The 18,413-nt window shown below is 29.5% G+C and overlaps 1 protein-coding gene across 2 annotated transcripts in view; it reads left to right on the top strand.

Moving 5' to 3' along the window:
• GABA-B-R2 (gamma-aminobutyric acid type B receptor subunit 2) overlaps positions 1 to 18,413 on the top strand; it is a 266,033-nt gene that overhangs the window by 233,447 nt on the left and 14,173 nt on the right. For both annotated transcript variants that reach the window (XM_035869928.2, XM_035869929.2), the window contains 4 exons: positions 1,230 to 1,405; positions 2,231 to 2,408; positions 7,500 to 7,733; positions 11,616 to 11,676. In XM_035869928.2, coding sequence (XP_035725821.2) covers positions 1,230 to 1,405; positions 2,231 to 2,408; positions 7,500 to 7,733; positions 11,616 to 11,676 — 649 coding nt within the window. The remainder of the gene's footprint in view (positions 1 to 1,229; positions 1,406 to 2,230; positions 2,409 to 7,499; positions 7,734 to 11,615; positions 11,677 to 18,413) is intronic.

Below are 18,413 nucleotides of genomic sequence, written 5' to 3' on the forward strand. Positions count from 1 at the left end.
AATATGAATTGACCGGATCTACGTCGTAAGAACATAAAATTATAATGTCTGGTCTCGGTGATGGATTTATTCAGGAACGATACGGAAACGATCACCTCCGGGCTATGTTACATTCATTTAGTCTGGTCTCGAACAGATGAGATATTTATAATTCGAACACGCCTCCATTTGATTCAATATAATTCAATGATCTCCATGAGCAATTGCGTATATACTCATATATGCATTCTCTTAAGTCCCAATGATCGCAGGCAAACAAGTCCCATTTTCATTTATACTATCCACTATGACATACCCTTTATGGATTTTGATGTTGCTGTGTTGATAAAACGATAATCCTTTTCATAACCATGAAGAGAGATAGAGAGAGAGAGAGAGAAAGAAAGAGAGAGAGAGAGAGAGAGAGAGAGAGAGAGGAACTCTTGCATACTAATCTTCATGGTAATGGGAATGACACTGTTAAGTTACCTTTTGGTGAGATCGGCTGGAACTTTATCAATTCAGCATCCCTCGCACACCAGTTCAACATCTCGGAAATATTTGTTTAATTCCAAAGCAAAGCCGAGGCTTATGGGGATTTCGCAGGCACCAGGATAAACGTACGACTGCGATAGGATTGAGAAATAGTAAGGAAGGTCCAGGCAAAGATAATCGTGCAAGGACTAAATGTATGAACCTTAGTTGAAATTCATATTGTCTTTCTGATGATATCTATCTGTTGAAAGGGGGCGAAAAGGAAAAGAGAAAGAAAACAAAAACAAAAAATAATCCTAGCTTTTTATAGTCCTGTGATTTTTTTCTTTCTTTCTTTCTTTCTTTCTTTCTTTCTTTTTTTCTTTTTTTTTTCTTTATTTTTCTTTTTTCCTTTCTGTTTTTCAAATTATCGATCAATATTTACGCTCGTACAATTTTGTTGCACTCCTCGTGAAAATTTTTGCACGGATCCAATCTAGCGCGCGACTGGTTTATTCTTTCGATTGAGCGGGAAAGAGAGTTAAAAAGAACAAAAAAAAAAGTAATAAAAAAGAGAGAGAGAGAAGGAGAGGAACATAAAGAAAAAAAGAGAATTTTTACATACGCTCGAAGATTTTATCATCCGATATATTTCGTGTGTAGTTTTATATATATATATATATATACATATATATATATATAAAACAGATATATATATATATATATATATCTGTTATATATTTATTTACTTTTCATATATATTTTTCCATTGACAGGCACACAATCGTTTGGTCTCTGATTTGGATAAGAACAAAATGGAGGTCGTAGAAACACAGAGTTTCGCTACGGAAGTAACAGCAGCACTCGAGAAACTAAAGGATAAGGACGTGAGGATCATTCTTGGAAACTTTGATGAAATTTGGGCGAGAAGAATATTCTGCGAGGCCTACAAGTTGGTATTCAAATTATTACTTAGATTTATGTTTGCAACACATTCGCTTCGATGATATATAATACATGATAACCAACTTCTGACAACAACTGTTTTAAGAATTATTATATCGAGCTTAAACTATTAAAGACAAAAATTTCGTATGATTTTTCTAAAAAGCATAAATGTTTACATATATATATATATATATATATATATATATATATATATATATACACATACACACACACATGCTGTATTGTCGTCAGTAAAATATTAAAACTTAATTTTGTTGTAACTTCAAATAATACTATAAAAAATCATAAGATATTAAATATCTTTTTATTGAAATTATTTACATAAAAGAAAAAAATTGGAGAAAAATCTTAGAAACTTAATTTGAAAAATTAAAAGAAAGAAAGGAATACGATATATTAAATATCTGTAATAAAGAAAAAAAAAAAGAAAAAAAAAAGAAAATAAGTTTTGTTTTCTCACGGATGACAATTATTCTTTTTGTTTTGTTTTTATTCAAATTGCATAACAAAACAAAACAAAACAAAACGAAAGCTTTACGAAATTTTTACACTTCATTTTCAAATCGCACACAAACGCTTTGGAAACATTTATATCTTTTTATTTCGCACAAATAATTTCAATATTTTAATATCGTTGTAGAAGAAAAACAAATCACTCGAAACAAAATCGCCTCTTGTTTCTTTTTTTTTCTCTCTTTCCACTCTACATTCATCAATTTATGTCTGACCTGTATCGAATATGCATGTATATACATTATATGTATATATATATATATATATATATACATATATATCGATCATTTTTCAGATTCGGAATGTACGGAAGGAAGTACCAATGGGTCGTAATGGGCACTTACGCAGAAGAGTGGTGGACTCTGCCCGGTGGTGGCTGTGCACCCTCCGAACTAGCGGAGGCTTTGCACGGCGCCATCTTGACAGATCTCCTACCTTTAACGACCGAGGAGGATTACACTGTGTCTGGAATCGTAAGTAAAAGCAAACACTTTTTACAAATAGGCTTTAAGATCTCTTTCTCTCTCTCTCTCTCTCTCTCTCTTTCTCTCTTTTTCTCTCTCTCTCTTTTTCTCTCTCTCTTTCCTTTTTATTTGTCTTTTCAATAAACGATTCAATTAATCATTTAAAAGCTTTATCATTACAGATAATTAGTTACATACCTTTAGATTGAATTTGTCATTTATTATTTTATTTCTATCAAATATATAAATTATATAAAGCTATGGTATTAAATCATAAATTTTCATCCCTTTATAATAAATTATTTTTAGATTATTTATTATAGCGAATTCAATAGTATTGTAGTTTTAGTTTTTTTTTTCTTCTTTTTTTTTCATATCCATAGGGATGAGTGAAAGAATGAATGGCTAAAGAAAATTGTATGTATGGTACGTACAAATAAAGAATGTATAAACGAAACGATAAACGTGAAACGAAAGAAAAATGTTACGTACAAAGTATGCAAGACCGTTACCGAACATCGATCAATGACAGCCGATTATATGAAAATGAGGATGAATGAAGAGACAGCGATATGTCAGATTGCGAAAGTAAATGTCTGAGGATATCGATTATACATAAATATAACACGTGAGCAATCATCATACTATACACGCGTAAAGAATTAGTCGTACAATTATTTCAATTAAATGTGATACGTAAAAATAATACTTCTGTTATCAGAAAAAAAAAATAATAATAATAAATTAATATAAACATAAATAAATAGATATATAAATGGAATAAAAAAAAGAAAAGAAAAGAAAAGAAAAGAAAGGAAAGAAAAGAATCAAAAAGACCTTTAATATTTTCATTTAATGGAAAAATATTAGCGTTTAAATTTATCATGCGACTTACGATAAAGAAAGATTTCAGTAGTATTTTAATGATAAAAAAAGAAAATAAAACAAAATAAGAATTGTAACTTTTGAAAGAATTTTTCTCCGTAAAGGAAAAACCGAATAATGGTGTCAAATTAACGTCCCTTGATATTACTCCTGATAGATAAATTCATACTAATCTCTAATTACGTAGTTAAATATATCATAAAATAAAATAATCTGTATTTTATTTTATTTCGATCGCTAGTCGATTAGATTAGAATATACGAAGAATCGAAGTATTTAAAATAATTATAACAAATGTCTGGGCAATAGTGTCTGACGAGAGAGAAAGAACGATGATTGGAGATAAAAAAGACAGAGAGAAAGAGAGAGGGAGAGAGAGAGAGAGAAAGAGAGAGTATATACAGTACGTCCCATTTGAATTTTTCTACAAAATTTTAAAATCATTTAACGCACGTTCAAAATTTATCTTCATTTTGTAATATATCCAGAAATTGTTCCTTGTCATAATTATTCGTCGATTTGATTTGAAACATTTGACAAACTGGGACTAAAATTTATTTCCTTTAATTTACGAACAAGGAATCTATTACTAATGTATTACAAACGATTCGGAAATATTAGTATTATTGTGATTAACATCACGTGTTGTTCTTGGTTTCGATACCGATATAATTTAAGATGGCTTATAATACATCGAATGAAATTGTCGATATGATTCTTGTTTTGAAAAGCGAGTCTCGTCATAATTGTAAGAAAGTTGCACGATTGTATTAAGTATGCCTGTCAATAAGTTGATTGAACAACACTTAAGAACTTTAAACTTTTATTTAGGAATAGAATAAATCAATGAATCGTATTGTCGAAGTAACATCCTTTTAGGTATAAGATATATGGAACAATATTTGGATTTATAATGAAGGTGGTAAGTTTAGAACGTTATTAAATGACCTTGAACTACATACCTTCAAGAATCAAAACGTTATGGTCAATGATTTCATCTTGAAAAAGTCAACACGTTTCTATACCTAAATCAAAAACGTACAGTACGGTAGGGATAAAAAAAAACCAAGAAACACAAAAAAAGAAAACAAAAGAAAGAAAGAAAAAAAAGCAAAGGTCAGTTTGAAATTTCATAAGTACTTAGTCCACCTATAGAAGATTTAGAATCACTGTAAGACGTTAAATTTCTCATCCCATCCATCCACCGATACACTCATCCACCAAGGGGTAAATTTTATTTGAAGAAAACTTCTTTCAAATGGAGCTATAATTCGTAAAATAATTGCGTGCGAAATTTTGAAATTGGACATCCTGTGTAATGTTTGTGAAATGGAGTAACGCCAACTGCCGTGAAATATCCCTCGTTTACTAACGTCTGCGTGGGAGAAATGCGATAGCGTCTACCGATAAGACATTTGTCTGTAGATCTATATTTGACCTGAAAATATAGCGCTTGCATGTAATTCGATCATGATGGAAAACGCGCCATCGGTGGTTCTCCGGTAGCAGGTATGTAGGTACCTACCTATTCTTCGTATATACATTGCCGGAGAAGAATAAAGATACACATCGATATATATATATATATATATATATATATATATATATATATATACGTGTATGTATGTATATGCAGGTACGTGTACGTATATACATATATATATATATATATATATATATATATATATATATATATATATATGAGAAGTCGAGTGAAGTTACATACCACGCACGTAGTTTCTCTTGAAACTCAAAACGAGTTCTCGGAGTGGTTTCTCGAGAAAATCGCTAACACGTCATAGTTATATAAATTATTATCCTTTCTCTCTTGATTCGTTCGTTCGTTGGAAGCCAATTCGCGGGATGAAAGAAATGAAACGATAAAAAAAAAAAATGAAAAGAAAAAAAAAAGATAGATAGATAGATAGATAGATAAAGAGATAGAATAAATATGATTAAAGAAATATAATATTAGAGTATTTAATGAAGAATTTTTATTTTTTTATATTTTCCTCTTTTATCCTTTTAATTCATTCTTGTTATTATATTCAACGATCACACTATATTTAAAACAGGCATATTAATTGGTGCATCTCATACGTTATTTAATCTATCATTTTATAAATTAATTATCGTATACGCTATAATAATCGTATATTATATCTTTTGTATTTAATATGAATTATGATGATTAAATATTAATTAAAATAATATCAGTTATTAAATATTGTCAATCGATGGATATATTAATGATGAATATCTATATAAAATTGATATATTGTATCACGTTCGTTGATTTTAAGAAAACGATATTTAGTTGAGCTAGTTTTCTTCTTTTTCTCTTTTTTTCCCTTTAGAGTTCTTTGACTTCACCCGAGGGAAAAGAGTTCGTCCCGAGGAACGTCTGCGGGAGACGAAAGAAAGTTAAATTGGGGACTCCTACGATCCTCTTTCTCCAGCACCATAGAGCTTCTAACACTGCCACCGTGTTCCCATTTTTCTCGAAAATTTAATTTTCTTTCTGGAGATGAAAGAAAAAGGTGAACCGGGTGGGTGCAGATGGGTGATGTGGGTGCGGGTGGGCTTAGATGGGCTGAGGTGGGCCGAGTGAGTGCAGATGGGCGTAGATGGGGTGAAGGAGGTCGATTGAGGTCAAGTTGACCCTTCACAAAAGTATCTATTTCTCGATCGAGTCAATGACGCGAACACAAGAAACGTATAATCGGTGCGCTGATACAATGACAGTGAACCTTCTTCTTCGTGCCCCATTATCTCAATAAAACGAGCCACGCTCTAACAAACGAACCGATCAAATTTTTATCTTCCAGCTGAGAGGATTAAAACTTTTTCTAAACCTTCTCTCTCTCTCTCTATCTATCTATCTATCTATCTATCTTTCTCTGTCACTCACTCTTTTTCTGAATTTGATGATCCTTTCTTTTCTTCTCATTCTATATCTGTTTAATATTATTATACATCGCTTTATTAATTTATTTTAAATTATAAATATTGTAATACTAAGTAGTTGTACGTACAAAGTCGTTGTACATTTGTACATATTATAATTAAAAAAATTTCTCTCTCGATTATATTCCAACTTGTTGCATATATCGTTAGATAGCTGATGGTTGCCTCTATGGAAGTCACTGAATTATGAAAAATTTGTCGGACGGCGTTGAAATGTGTGTTCAGTGAAGTGTAACTGATCAGATATCATAGTAACTTGAGAGCAGAGTACACTGAACGGTTGATATATACACCTGCGACCATAAAATGAAGCATATAGCGAACCATCCTCCTTTTGCCCAAATTTCCCTTACTATATATCTTATATTATTTCTTCGATCCTATTCTACAAGGGAAAAAAAAATATCAGCGTATACATATGTGTGTGTGTGTGTGTTTATATATGCTGCAGTAATTTTTATTGTATGCAAGAAGCCAATGATAAGTGATAATTTTTTTGTTACTATGATTATTTATAAATAATCTACAAACGTATAAGATAATTTGTTAAAAATAATGAATAATTTACAATTCATTTTAATAGAAATGATTAACGTTAATAGAATTTACAAATCGACGAATTTACGAGAAAGAGGATCATTGTTACATTGATTCGAACTTAATCAAATCTTTTTTAACCACTTGCAGTGGAAAGACGTGCCACGTACGTCGAAATGCTTCTGTTACCGGAACGCCAATGACGTATTACACATATCATCAGGCGATTGTTGCAGAAAGAAAAATGACGTGCGTGGCACCGTCAACCTTGAATTTCTTTACACAGCAAGTGATTAATAATTCTTTTTGATAATACATAATTGATTTGCCGTTTTAAAGTATATAGAAACCGGGATTATTCATTTAAATCTAATTTGATCTTATCTTAATCTCTCCTGACAATACGAATATTCTAAGACATGTTTGTTCGCGATTCCTGTAATGTAAAATTTCATTTTATCCGTTTCTTATGCATTCACTTGCATTTTGTATATAATGAAAGAAAATAGTAATGAATATGTAATGAAAGAAAATAGTAGTGGATATATAACACAAAAATCCCATTTTCTTTCTTTCCATTTCTTTTACCTCTCTCTCTCTCTCTCTCTCTCTCTCTCTCTCTCTCTCTCTCTCTCTCTCTCTCTCTCTCTCTCTCTCTCTCTTTCTTTCTTTCTTTCTTTCTTTCTTTCTTTTTTTTGTTTTTTTTTTCAGACACCTGATCAGTATCGAGTCGAGTACGACTCGAGAAGGGGAAAGGAGTATTCGAGATTTCACGGATACACGTACGATGGAATTTGGGCGGTGGCGTTGGCAATACAGCACGTAACACGTAGGATACGACACTTTCGTCGGAATCAGACTATATCGGATTTCAAATACAGAGACGCACTTTGGGAGATGTTATTCCTCGAGGCTCTCGGGAACACAAGTTTTAAAGGTGTAACGGTGAGTACATAACTCGGCAAACATACATATTTTGATACATACATCATCGATTGAAATTCTATAAGATCTTTCTAAAGTATTAGTAAGAAATTTTTTTAGTACCAATCGTATAATCCGATCAATGATATAAATGACAAAAGGAGAGATTCAATTGATCTTAAGATCATTGTAAACTTTTTTACACAATTTTGTCGATCAATGATTCTTTTACCCTGGTGAACAAATAGATCGAATATAAATTTTGTTGAATTCATTTAGAAACATCCTGTATAATACAGAGACATATTGGCTCAATTATCTATTATCACGACTCGTAAACTTCGTCGTTAATCGTCTAAATGTATAATCTTATCGAATGCAATTTCCAAGTATTTTCTTTGTTTTCTCTCTCTCTCTCTCTTTTTTTTTAACGACGCAAATGATTAATCATTATAAGACAATAAGATCGTATTAAAAACTTTATAAAAATAAATATATCTTGAAGTTTTTCTTTTTACTCTATCGATAACGAAGAAGACGATAATTATCAAATGACAAAGGCAAGAATAAATCTTATTAATCTTTTTCTTTCATCGTAATCGTATAAGATTAAGGAAATAAATTTGAAAAAATTTAAGAAAAGATAACGTACGAATTAATTTCATTCTTTCTTTCGTTCTCTTCAAAAATTTAAAATGGTGAATCTTCTGAAATGTATATCGTCGTTCGTTTTTCTTTTTTTTTTTTTTCTTTTTATTTTCTTTTTCTTTTCTTTTATTTTTTTTTTCTTTTTTACTTTTTTTTTTTTTAATTAACAGTTTATGGTTTTTGCGAGAAATATAGCCGGCAACGACAAAGATCAATAAACGAATTAACGAACAGCCTTGTTGAAGGGCGTTCGCGTGAAGAGTTCTCCTGTGAATTTGCAATTCCAACCGGTGATGCGGCCAGACACAGTATTATTTGCCTATATACACGTCGGTACGAGTAACCAAATCGAATTTCGCTTTTATCGTGCATCATACAGCGGTTTGACGTATTCTACCAATAAACCGGTAAAATTGTGAAACATGAATATTACGCTTAATCGAGCGTCTAAAAGAAAAAAAAAGAAAAAAAGAAAAGAGAAAAACGAATAAAATCAAAAAAATGAAGAAGTTAATTATCTCCCCTCGCAACTTCGAAACGGGATTGATATTGCTCTCCGTTTGATCTCCGTTTGTATATTCGAGAAGTAAATTAATAATGCATACGCGTGATTACAGTGGTAATGAAATTAAATACAAAAAAAAAGAAGAAGAAAAAAGAAAAATAAACGATTATGCATAAGCATGGTATAAAATTTGATATGAAATTATCTTTTGAATTGTAAAATTAATATCAATTATACGTGAAACGAAACGCCATTTCTCCAATAATAAAACATCATTCTTTCGATAATTTTGATCAATACGACGAATCATTATTCTCGAAATAAGTTTGATAAAATTTAATATAAATGTATAACATTCGAACGTATACAATTTTGATATGTAATATATAAAATTATTATTCGCGATATATTATATGAGAAATGGAAAATAAAAAAATGTTAAATGTCGGAAAATCATTTGCGAGACAGTAGCAAAGTAATAAAGAAAAGAAAGAGATAAGCATGGAGAAGGAGAAAAGCGGGATTAATTAATTGTTGTAAATCGTTCATATCGTTTTTTTCTTTTTTTTTTTTTTTTTTTTTCTTTTAAAGGCAAACACCACAGACGTTTACTACTCCACTCACTCATTCGAAATTGCATAAATCTAACTCACATAAATCACGTGACGTACGTTGCAGTACGCGTTTATATAATACATGATGATACTGACATTCGCAGTTTAGTTCATTTAATATTGAAATAACGCAGATACGATACACTTTAGCGAATGCATTCCTTTTGCATATCAATAATGTAGTCACAGGACCTTTCAGATTTGGGGAATGTTTAACGTTATAAACAACGTTACCGCGTACCGTAACCTATCGTTAATTGAATTCATATCGTTCTAAGCCAACGTCGTCCCTAAAACAGCGTAACCTCTCTCACGCTAGAACGTACGTGACCACATCGTAACAATTCGCCCTTCCACGTCATAATTTCGAATTTACTATATACGATAAAGATAATAAGGATTAATACATATATACATTACATAGATCGTTTCGAAAGAATATATATATACATGCGTGCGCGAGAGAGAGAGAGAGAGAGAGAAAGAGATCAAAAATCAATAGGTTGGTTTAATATGATATGTAGAATTTCTAATTATAAAGGATCTTATAAAAAATAGATCGTCAAACTTTATAAGCATATTTTACTTACTCGTAAGAACGACAAAAAATTATATAAACGTGGACACGGAAACGCTTTTCCTCTTCAAATAAAAAGAGGATAACGGACGTTGAACTTCTTTGCAGTTATCATTAGCTCTCGTTCATGCACATGTATGTAGCAAATATATATATATATATATATATATATATATATATATATATATATATATCTATCCATTCGATGTTGAAATAAGCCGCCATGTTGTTCAATACTACCTTCTTCTTAAGCACTTGAATAAAGACTGATTCCAATTCCATATAGATCCCTGTAATAGCTTCTTGTTTATTTCTTTCTTAATGGAAGGTTGATAGAAGGACGATTTATGAAACGACGATACGAGATACGTTGCCTAGTGTAAATAAAAATAATGTTTATAACCTGGAGAATAAAGAGTTTCCAGGCTTATGTTTATATGACTCATATATGTATGTGTCTCATATAAAGAATATATGTACGCATATACATACATATATATATATATATACATATTAGTCACGTTTCGAACTAATTGTTTTTATTCTTGAAAAGTACTTGTAAGTAAAATATCCTCTTAATATTCGTCGATTTATTTTTAAAATTTCCTTTATAATTCGCAACTTAATTCACTGAGCGATTTCATTGAGTTTTGAAAAGTTTCATATTCTTTTTTTCTATTTCTTTTTCTTTTTTTTTTTCTTCCATTACCTTTAAAGTTCATGCAATTCTTTTTTCTTGTTTTTTTCTTTCTTTTTTTTTTCTTTTTAATTTTTGATCTTTAACTTCCGTAGAAATTTTTTACGATGGTGCCGACCAAAGAAATAAGGTTAATTTTTTTAGACAAGTTTAAACTCGCTCATAATTGATAAAGGTACCGTTAATGAACGAACCGTACAATGATGGTTTGAAAAATTCCTTTCTGTAAAAGAAAATATAACAAAAAATCTTCGAGGAAAAGCTTCGTAATGTTGATGAAATTAAAAATATTTTCGCTAGCAATACTAAAGATCAGAACTTTTTCGAGAAAGGGAAATTTTTTAAAATCACATAAAACAAAAAACAATGCAATCAAATTGATGAATAAAATGTCTCTTCGACATAAAAAAAAAATCCAAACTATTTCGTATTACACGATGTAGGTTTCTTTTTTCTTTTTTTTTTTTCTTTTTTTTTTTCTTTTTTTTTTTTAATTTACACGAAGAAATAAATAAAAGAAAATGTAGGGAATTAATTCGATTTAAAATTTGTTTCAAATATAATAATATGATTTGAAAATAATTCGATTAACTAATACGAATTATTTTCAAACGAAAATCTATTAATTAATTATTTTTCAAAATTACAAAAAATATTTCCTACGAACGTAGACATTTATATATATCCCGATGTGAAGAAACTTTAAGATCAAGAAGGAAGTTATCGTATCTAAAATATGAATATCCTCTTTTATGGTGTTTACGTTATAAGTAACTCCCTGGGCGGTCATATTTAAAAAACAATCAGGCCAAACGTACTTACCGTTTTAAATTAACTGAAAAAATGTTTTCTCTGTTCACAGGGGCCCGTACGTTTTTATAACAACGAGAGGAAAGCTTACATCTTATTGAAGCAGTTTCAAAGTGAGTAAATTCTCTTTCCCCCTTCCTACCTCCCTCTCTTCCCTTCCCCCCTCTCTCTCTCTCTCTCGTTATTTTATTCATTTTTTCTTTCTTCTTCTTTGACTCTTCCACTCACACATAGAGAATATACTCGTGCATTTTATCAACATTTACCAACATTAATTTATCTCGTTCATAAATGAAGATCTTTCTTGAAGAAAATAGATAGATATAAAACAAAGAAGAGAGAAAGGGAGAGAAAAAAATAGAGAGAGAGAGAGACGAGAGAGAGAGAGAGAGAGAGAGAGAGAAAGAACATACACAGTAAGGATACATCCTAATATATTTATCGTACGACAACATACGTGCGTAATAGAACACGTAAATACAAACTATAGGTATACCTACATCGTTAATCTTATACTCTAAGCTTTGCTAACCTTGCCAATTCAGTAATACGAGTAATCGCATGGGATTAACATATATTCCGAAAACTGGATCGTTAATTATGAAGAAGGAAGAAGAAACGCATTGGTTCGTTCCCTTCGGATAACTACGGCTAATGTTACCCTCGAGATTTGATCGTTACTTGCAAACATAAGATTTCCGAAGACTTACGATTAAAAATGGATTTAACTTTCTTTTTGATACTCATCATAAATTGATATTCACTTAATCATATCTCTGTAAATCTATTCCATATTTTTACATACATACATACATATATATATATATATATATATATATATATATACATTATTAAACATATATACATCTTATCTAAGTAATATTATAATAAAATAAGACGTAACGTAAATGAAAAAAAAGAAAAAAAATAAATAGATAACGCAACAAGATCGTTACAACGTGACGTTACAATGTGATCTAAAAGCCTAAAGAACTCGTTTACAATCTTTTCCTTAAGAGAGAATGTAAACTAAAGTTAAATGTTTACAATTTCTTATCGTCCTTATCGTTTGATCCATTCAATAACTTTCTATTGATATGTTTTTATATTTTCAATGTTGTTTCTATATATTTTATATTTCGATTTTTTTTTTGCTTTGTTTTGTAGACAATATCAAAATAGTTTAGAATAAACAAAGATAAAACCATTCAAAAAACCTCAATAGACACAATTTAGTAAGTTATTTCGTTCTAAGAGGAGTTGATCCTGGTAGCCGGGAGGAAGGAAGAGAATGGTGATGAGAGAACGGAGGATACGTGACAAGAACTTCTTTAAAGCAGTTTAACAAGTGCGTTGGAAACCATGTAAAGGGATTTCAAAAAATGAACGGGCTATTTAAAGAAAATCCTAGAATTTTTCCAAGAGTATCTCCGTTCTTTCCCAAGAGCGTGCTCTGAAAGAACCAATGAGATTCTCTTGTTAAAGGGGAAGGAGTTAAGTATGGAGGAAAGAAAAATAGTAAGGAATAAAAGGAGTAAGAAAAACATAAGAACTGTATGCTACGATAGAGATACTATCGTCCTTTGGTCTTCAGAAAAAAAAAGAAAAAACAAAAATTTAAACACATAGCTTAAGGTTATTTTTTAAGAATACTCGAAAAACTTACTCGCTGAATTTCACCTGAATATTTCAGTGCAAAGACATGGATAGTTTTCTTTTTATCGGATCGTATTCAAAAACTTGCTAGGAAAAACAAACAACAAAACTTTTGTTATTATTATTATTATTATTATTATTTTTATTATTATTATTATTATTATTATTATTATTATTATTATTATTATTATCATAATTACTTATTTTTTTATTATTATTATATCATAATTTTTTACAATTAGATTAAATAAAACAATTAACTGTCTGTAATTTTGTTCAAGACGAAAATATAAAAGAAAATTTTTGTTATATATATATATATATATATATATATAACAAAATGGATCGTGGATCACACGAATGGATCGTACAAATCAATGAGTTTCATGATGCTAAGAGAGTAAAAATAAAACACACGTACAATTAATTTTCTTCATTTAAATACGTTATCACATATATTTAGTATTTATAGAGATAATCAGAAATTCAATCGTCTGTGGAAAATAATTTGTAAAATTTTTAATTAAAAATGTCATTTACACATGATAATTTCTCTTACACGATAATTAAAAATTACAATAAAAAAAAAAATTACAAATTACAATCGTAATAATGTGAACTACTTTTTTCGAAGATACTTTTTTATTTTTTTATTTTTTTTTAATTCGAAATATCATTTATTTCGAGAATTTCGTAAAAGTTACGCAAAAATGATGGACGCAAGAGGATCGAGAGTAAAATATTAAAAAAAGAAAAAATAAAAGAAAAACAAAAATGAAAAAGAAAAGAAAAGAGAAATGAAGAAGAAACTATCAAGCTGGCATTCCGTAAACATTTACATTACACATCTCTCGTGGGCTTCTCGCGTGATAGGTGCACTTTGCACCCCCTTGTAACCTAGTCGCTTCTAACGGAAGTGCTGACTCATTTTTAAAGAGGGCTGTGCCTTTTAGAGCGGTGTCGAGCGGCCATAAAGAAAGACAGGATAAAGAGAAGGAGAAGAGGGGGTGGAGGGAGGAAGGTATGGCATAGAGACCAGGCTTGGCTTTAACATTGTAGGCGAGGCGTGTTTGCAAAATTTTATGAAAATCTGATTACGAAGCGCTCTACCGATCATTCTTCTCTCGTACTACGTTTACAACTATGGTTAAAAAAGAAAATATTTGCAGGTCGATCGGAATTCACCGAGACGAAAATTTCCATTTCCTTTTCTTTTTTTCTCTCTTTTTTATTTTTATCTACTTCTTCTTTTTCTTTTTCGTCTACTTCGTTTTTTTTTTTCTTTTTTTTTTTTTTCTTTTATTTGCTTCATTTTCTTATACGTCTATCGTTTTTATTTCGTGATCGCATGGAATCAATAAGAAAACATAGAGATTTTAAAATTAGTTTAAAAAATATTCTTTATACGTTCATGACATTCGTAGAAAGAAAATTAATTTGAAAATAGCTATGACTATGTGTTTTTATATTTGTATGTATTTATTGAATGTACATACATATTTCTTGAGAATAGCAGTGCACGTATCTGAAATTTCTTGTTTATCTTGGCATGAAAATGGAGAAGAAATGAAAACACAATTTTCCTATCGAGAAATATGATAGAATCGCTTTTTATCGTCTATTGTTGAGTTTTTAAAGTCGAGAAAAATAAAGAAATGGAAGTATTACAGAAGAATCATTTGCAAATATTTAAAATTTTCTTTAAATTCTTTGTCTAGGAAAAAAAATTACTCTCTATGATATTTGCACGAATATTTTTCGACATCGCTAATAAGGAATTTGGAGGTAGAATTTCAGCAAAAAAAAGAAAAAAAAGAAAAAAAGGTCGATGATTGAAATGTCAGATTAAAAAAATTATCTCCGCACAGAAAACCGCAGTTTCGATAAAAAAAAAAAAAAAAGAAAAAAAAACATTCGTTCTAGTCGATTGTTTCGTTTAAATGAAAAAAAAAAAAAAAAAAAAAAAAAAAAATTTTTTTTAAATAAAAAAAACCAAAATAAAAAACGAAAAAGATTAAATCGCACTTCAAATGCTTCATTCGATTAAAGCGACATCCCTTTAAACGGAGTTAAATTAGCAAAAGTTGTTAAACTCGGAAAAGATGAAATAAAAGATAAAGACAATAATATGAATTCTGAATGACAAGTTTATACGAAACAGTATACACGCAAATATTCGCGAATATAATTTAAAGTTCTATGCAAGTCGTACGTAGTAGATATACGAAAAGTTCGCGATTTCCTACCGCAAAATGCAAGTTAAATCCAGACGAAGTTAACCGTCTCTTTCGTTGCCAAATTTCCATTTGTATCTAACGGCACACTAGAGATGGAAACATCCAAATACAGTTGGTGTGTATTTGAAAGGAGAAAGGATAATGATCGAAATATTCCATTAATTTAGATATCTCTCTTCACATAATCAAGGACGTATTAAGTTTGTCCTTAAATGTTCTATCTTAATAGATTGAAGGAATATAAATCGATGATGAGATAACAAGTACCATTCGAGAAATATATGTATATTACGTTCTCATTCTCTTTAAAATTTCTTTAACGATTGTTCGTCCGATTAAAACTTTTATCTGATATACTTTATTCCGAATGAATTTGCAGAATTTTAAGAAAATTAACATTTGGAAAAAGAAAAAAAAAAAAAAAATACAGAGAACGATAAAAATGATACTTTCTGATCTACGTGTTAATATCAAATAATTTTTAATAAATGAAAGGTGAATCGTAGAACAAATCTATTTGTATCTTATTAAATATTTTTATAAAAAATCTTATACTCGTTATTTTCTTTTTCTTTCTTTCTTCTTCTTTTTAATAAATATCCCTTTAACTATCGTTTCAATTTATTCGATGTATGTACGATTATGACCAAACGATAAAATATTTTTTTTTTTTTTAATAAGAAAGAACGACGTTCCTTTTTAAATTATTATTATCAAATTAATCTCTAAAGAACACGATTTTGAAGATTTCTAACCCGGAAGTTCTACCTTTAACAAAACTTTCTCATTATGTAGATCATATTGTAAGAAGGAATTTTTTTCGTCGGAAATTTGGTCGAGATTTCTTTGAATTTTTCATTTTTTCGATACAACTTTGTGAACTATATAGGATAGAAAAAAACTTTTTATATTCAAATTACAAGAGAAACACTCTCTTTGCATCGTTATTGTTTCATTTACTCAATTTGCATAGTAATCGTTCTAATTCGATCGAATTTTCTTTAAAGGAAAAAAAAAAATTGATATAGAAGTACAACTTACAATTAGGTTATTCCCATATAAATATTGCATTTATATCATATATCTTATCAATAATATAATAATCAGACTTAAAATAATTATATTTCGCGATTTGCTAAAGTTTATATAAAAATATTCTTTATATAATTCTTATTCTTGTATATCAAAAAAAAAAAAAAAAAAGAATTCAAAATTCAACAGGACTTTTAGAAACTATTATTTTACTTCTACGAAGTTTATTTTCACTTAAATAAAGGGGAAAAAAAAAGAGAAGAAATAACTCGATATTCTCTACATGATAACAAAGCTTTATTAAAATTAAAATTGTACCAGATTAGGAATCTTCTTCTCTTATAATTAAAAAAAGAAGTACGACATTGAAGAAGAGATAAGGAAATGAGTGTAAATAAAAACGATGTGTATAGTCCAGATAAAAATTGTTTGGGCAAAGCGATATGATATGAAAAAAAAAAAATGTTACAAAAGGGAGTTAAAAAGTTAGTTGCAGTCTCATTAAAAAAAAAAATAAAAAAAAAAACAGAAAAAGAAAAAAAAAGAGAAAACAAAAAAGACAACGTGTGGAATATTTATGATCAATTTTTTATCTATTCGAAATTATAATTAAGATTTATTTTTTTAAATAATCATCAAGTTTATTTAAATATTTGTCGTGTCACAAATTCTTCTAAATTAGGACGATAAGAAGGGTCTTGAAAAAATTCAAGCGTTATGTTATGTAACATATATCCCATATAAAGGGTATACAGTTTATCGCGAAAAATTGATATATTTCCGGAGGGAGTGAACCTATCGAACAAAATATTTTTTATAAATTTGTAAATTGATACGAAAGGGGATGATACGTCATATGATGCCAATTTATTTCTTTTTTTTTTGAGAGGGGGGTCGAGGGATAACATGGGAGAAGAAATTTCGAAATCAAATCCACTTTTTTATATAATGAAACCTTACATATTTCATTTCACAATACGTTAACATTATATGACAATACGTGATCCATTTATTATGGCAAAATGTTATAAATTATATTATAAAATTATGAGTTTCTAAGGAGTGTAATGTAAAACAGTAGTATCCCTGGTTTCCAGCTATTAGATTGCATGCTGTAAACAAAAACTCGAACTTCTTGTCTCATGTATACGTATATAACATTTGGTAACTAGAGAAGTATAAGAAACAACCAGAAACCAACGATACAAGCTTACAATCCCCCAACAACGAGTAGTTATACTTACAAACTCTGAACCTTAACAAAGTCAAAGAGTAAAGTAGTTAAAATGAAAAATATATATATATATATATTATAAATATATTTTAAATGTATCTTTTATTTTAAATATATTTCCGTGTTAAATTAAACTAAGATACAATATATTTTTATCAATATAACAATCATCACCAATCACAGATAAATAATTTAAAATAATTATTAACGAAAGATTATAAAGATTAATCGGATTTTATTGAAAATATGAATACAACCAATTCACCCTTATAAAAATACGAGAATCGAATAGCTGATAGTAGAGTGAGGAAGAAGTAATAAGTTGTAGGGGTTACGATAAAATATCGTGTTTATTCTTTTTTCACGGGAACATAAATGTACTCACGAAATAAGGTAAATCTGTCCCCGTTGGAAAGAGTGATAATCGGATTTTATAAAATCTTAGCTAACTTCAAGATGAATCACGACTTTGTGGATTCTATGTTAGCTTTCTCTCTCTCTCTCTCTCTCTCTCTCTCTCTCTCTCTCTCTCTCTCTCTCTCTCTCTCTCTCTCTCTCTCTCTCTCTCTTTCTTTCCTCCGTAGATATGTTGTTTTAACGTTTGATCGTGTACGTTCTTTCTCTCTTTCTTTGACGATGCAAAGAGGACTGAGTGAAATGGGGAGATGAAAGAAAGAGGGTGAATCAAGAG

This window comes from Vespa mandarinia, chromosome 9 (genome assembly GCF_050613455.1).
Source record: "Vespa mandarinia isolate Hongniang chromosome 9, ASM5061345v1, whole genome shotgun sequence".
NCBI lineage: Eukaryota > Metazoa > Arthropoda > Insecta > Hymenoptera > Vespidae > Vespa > Vespa mandarinia.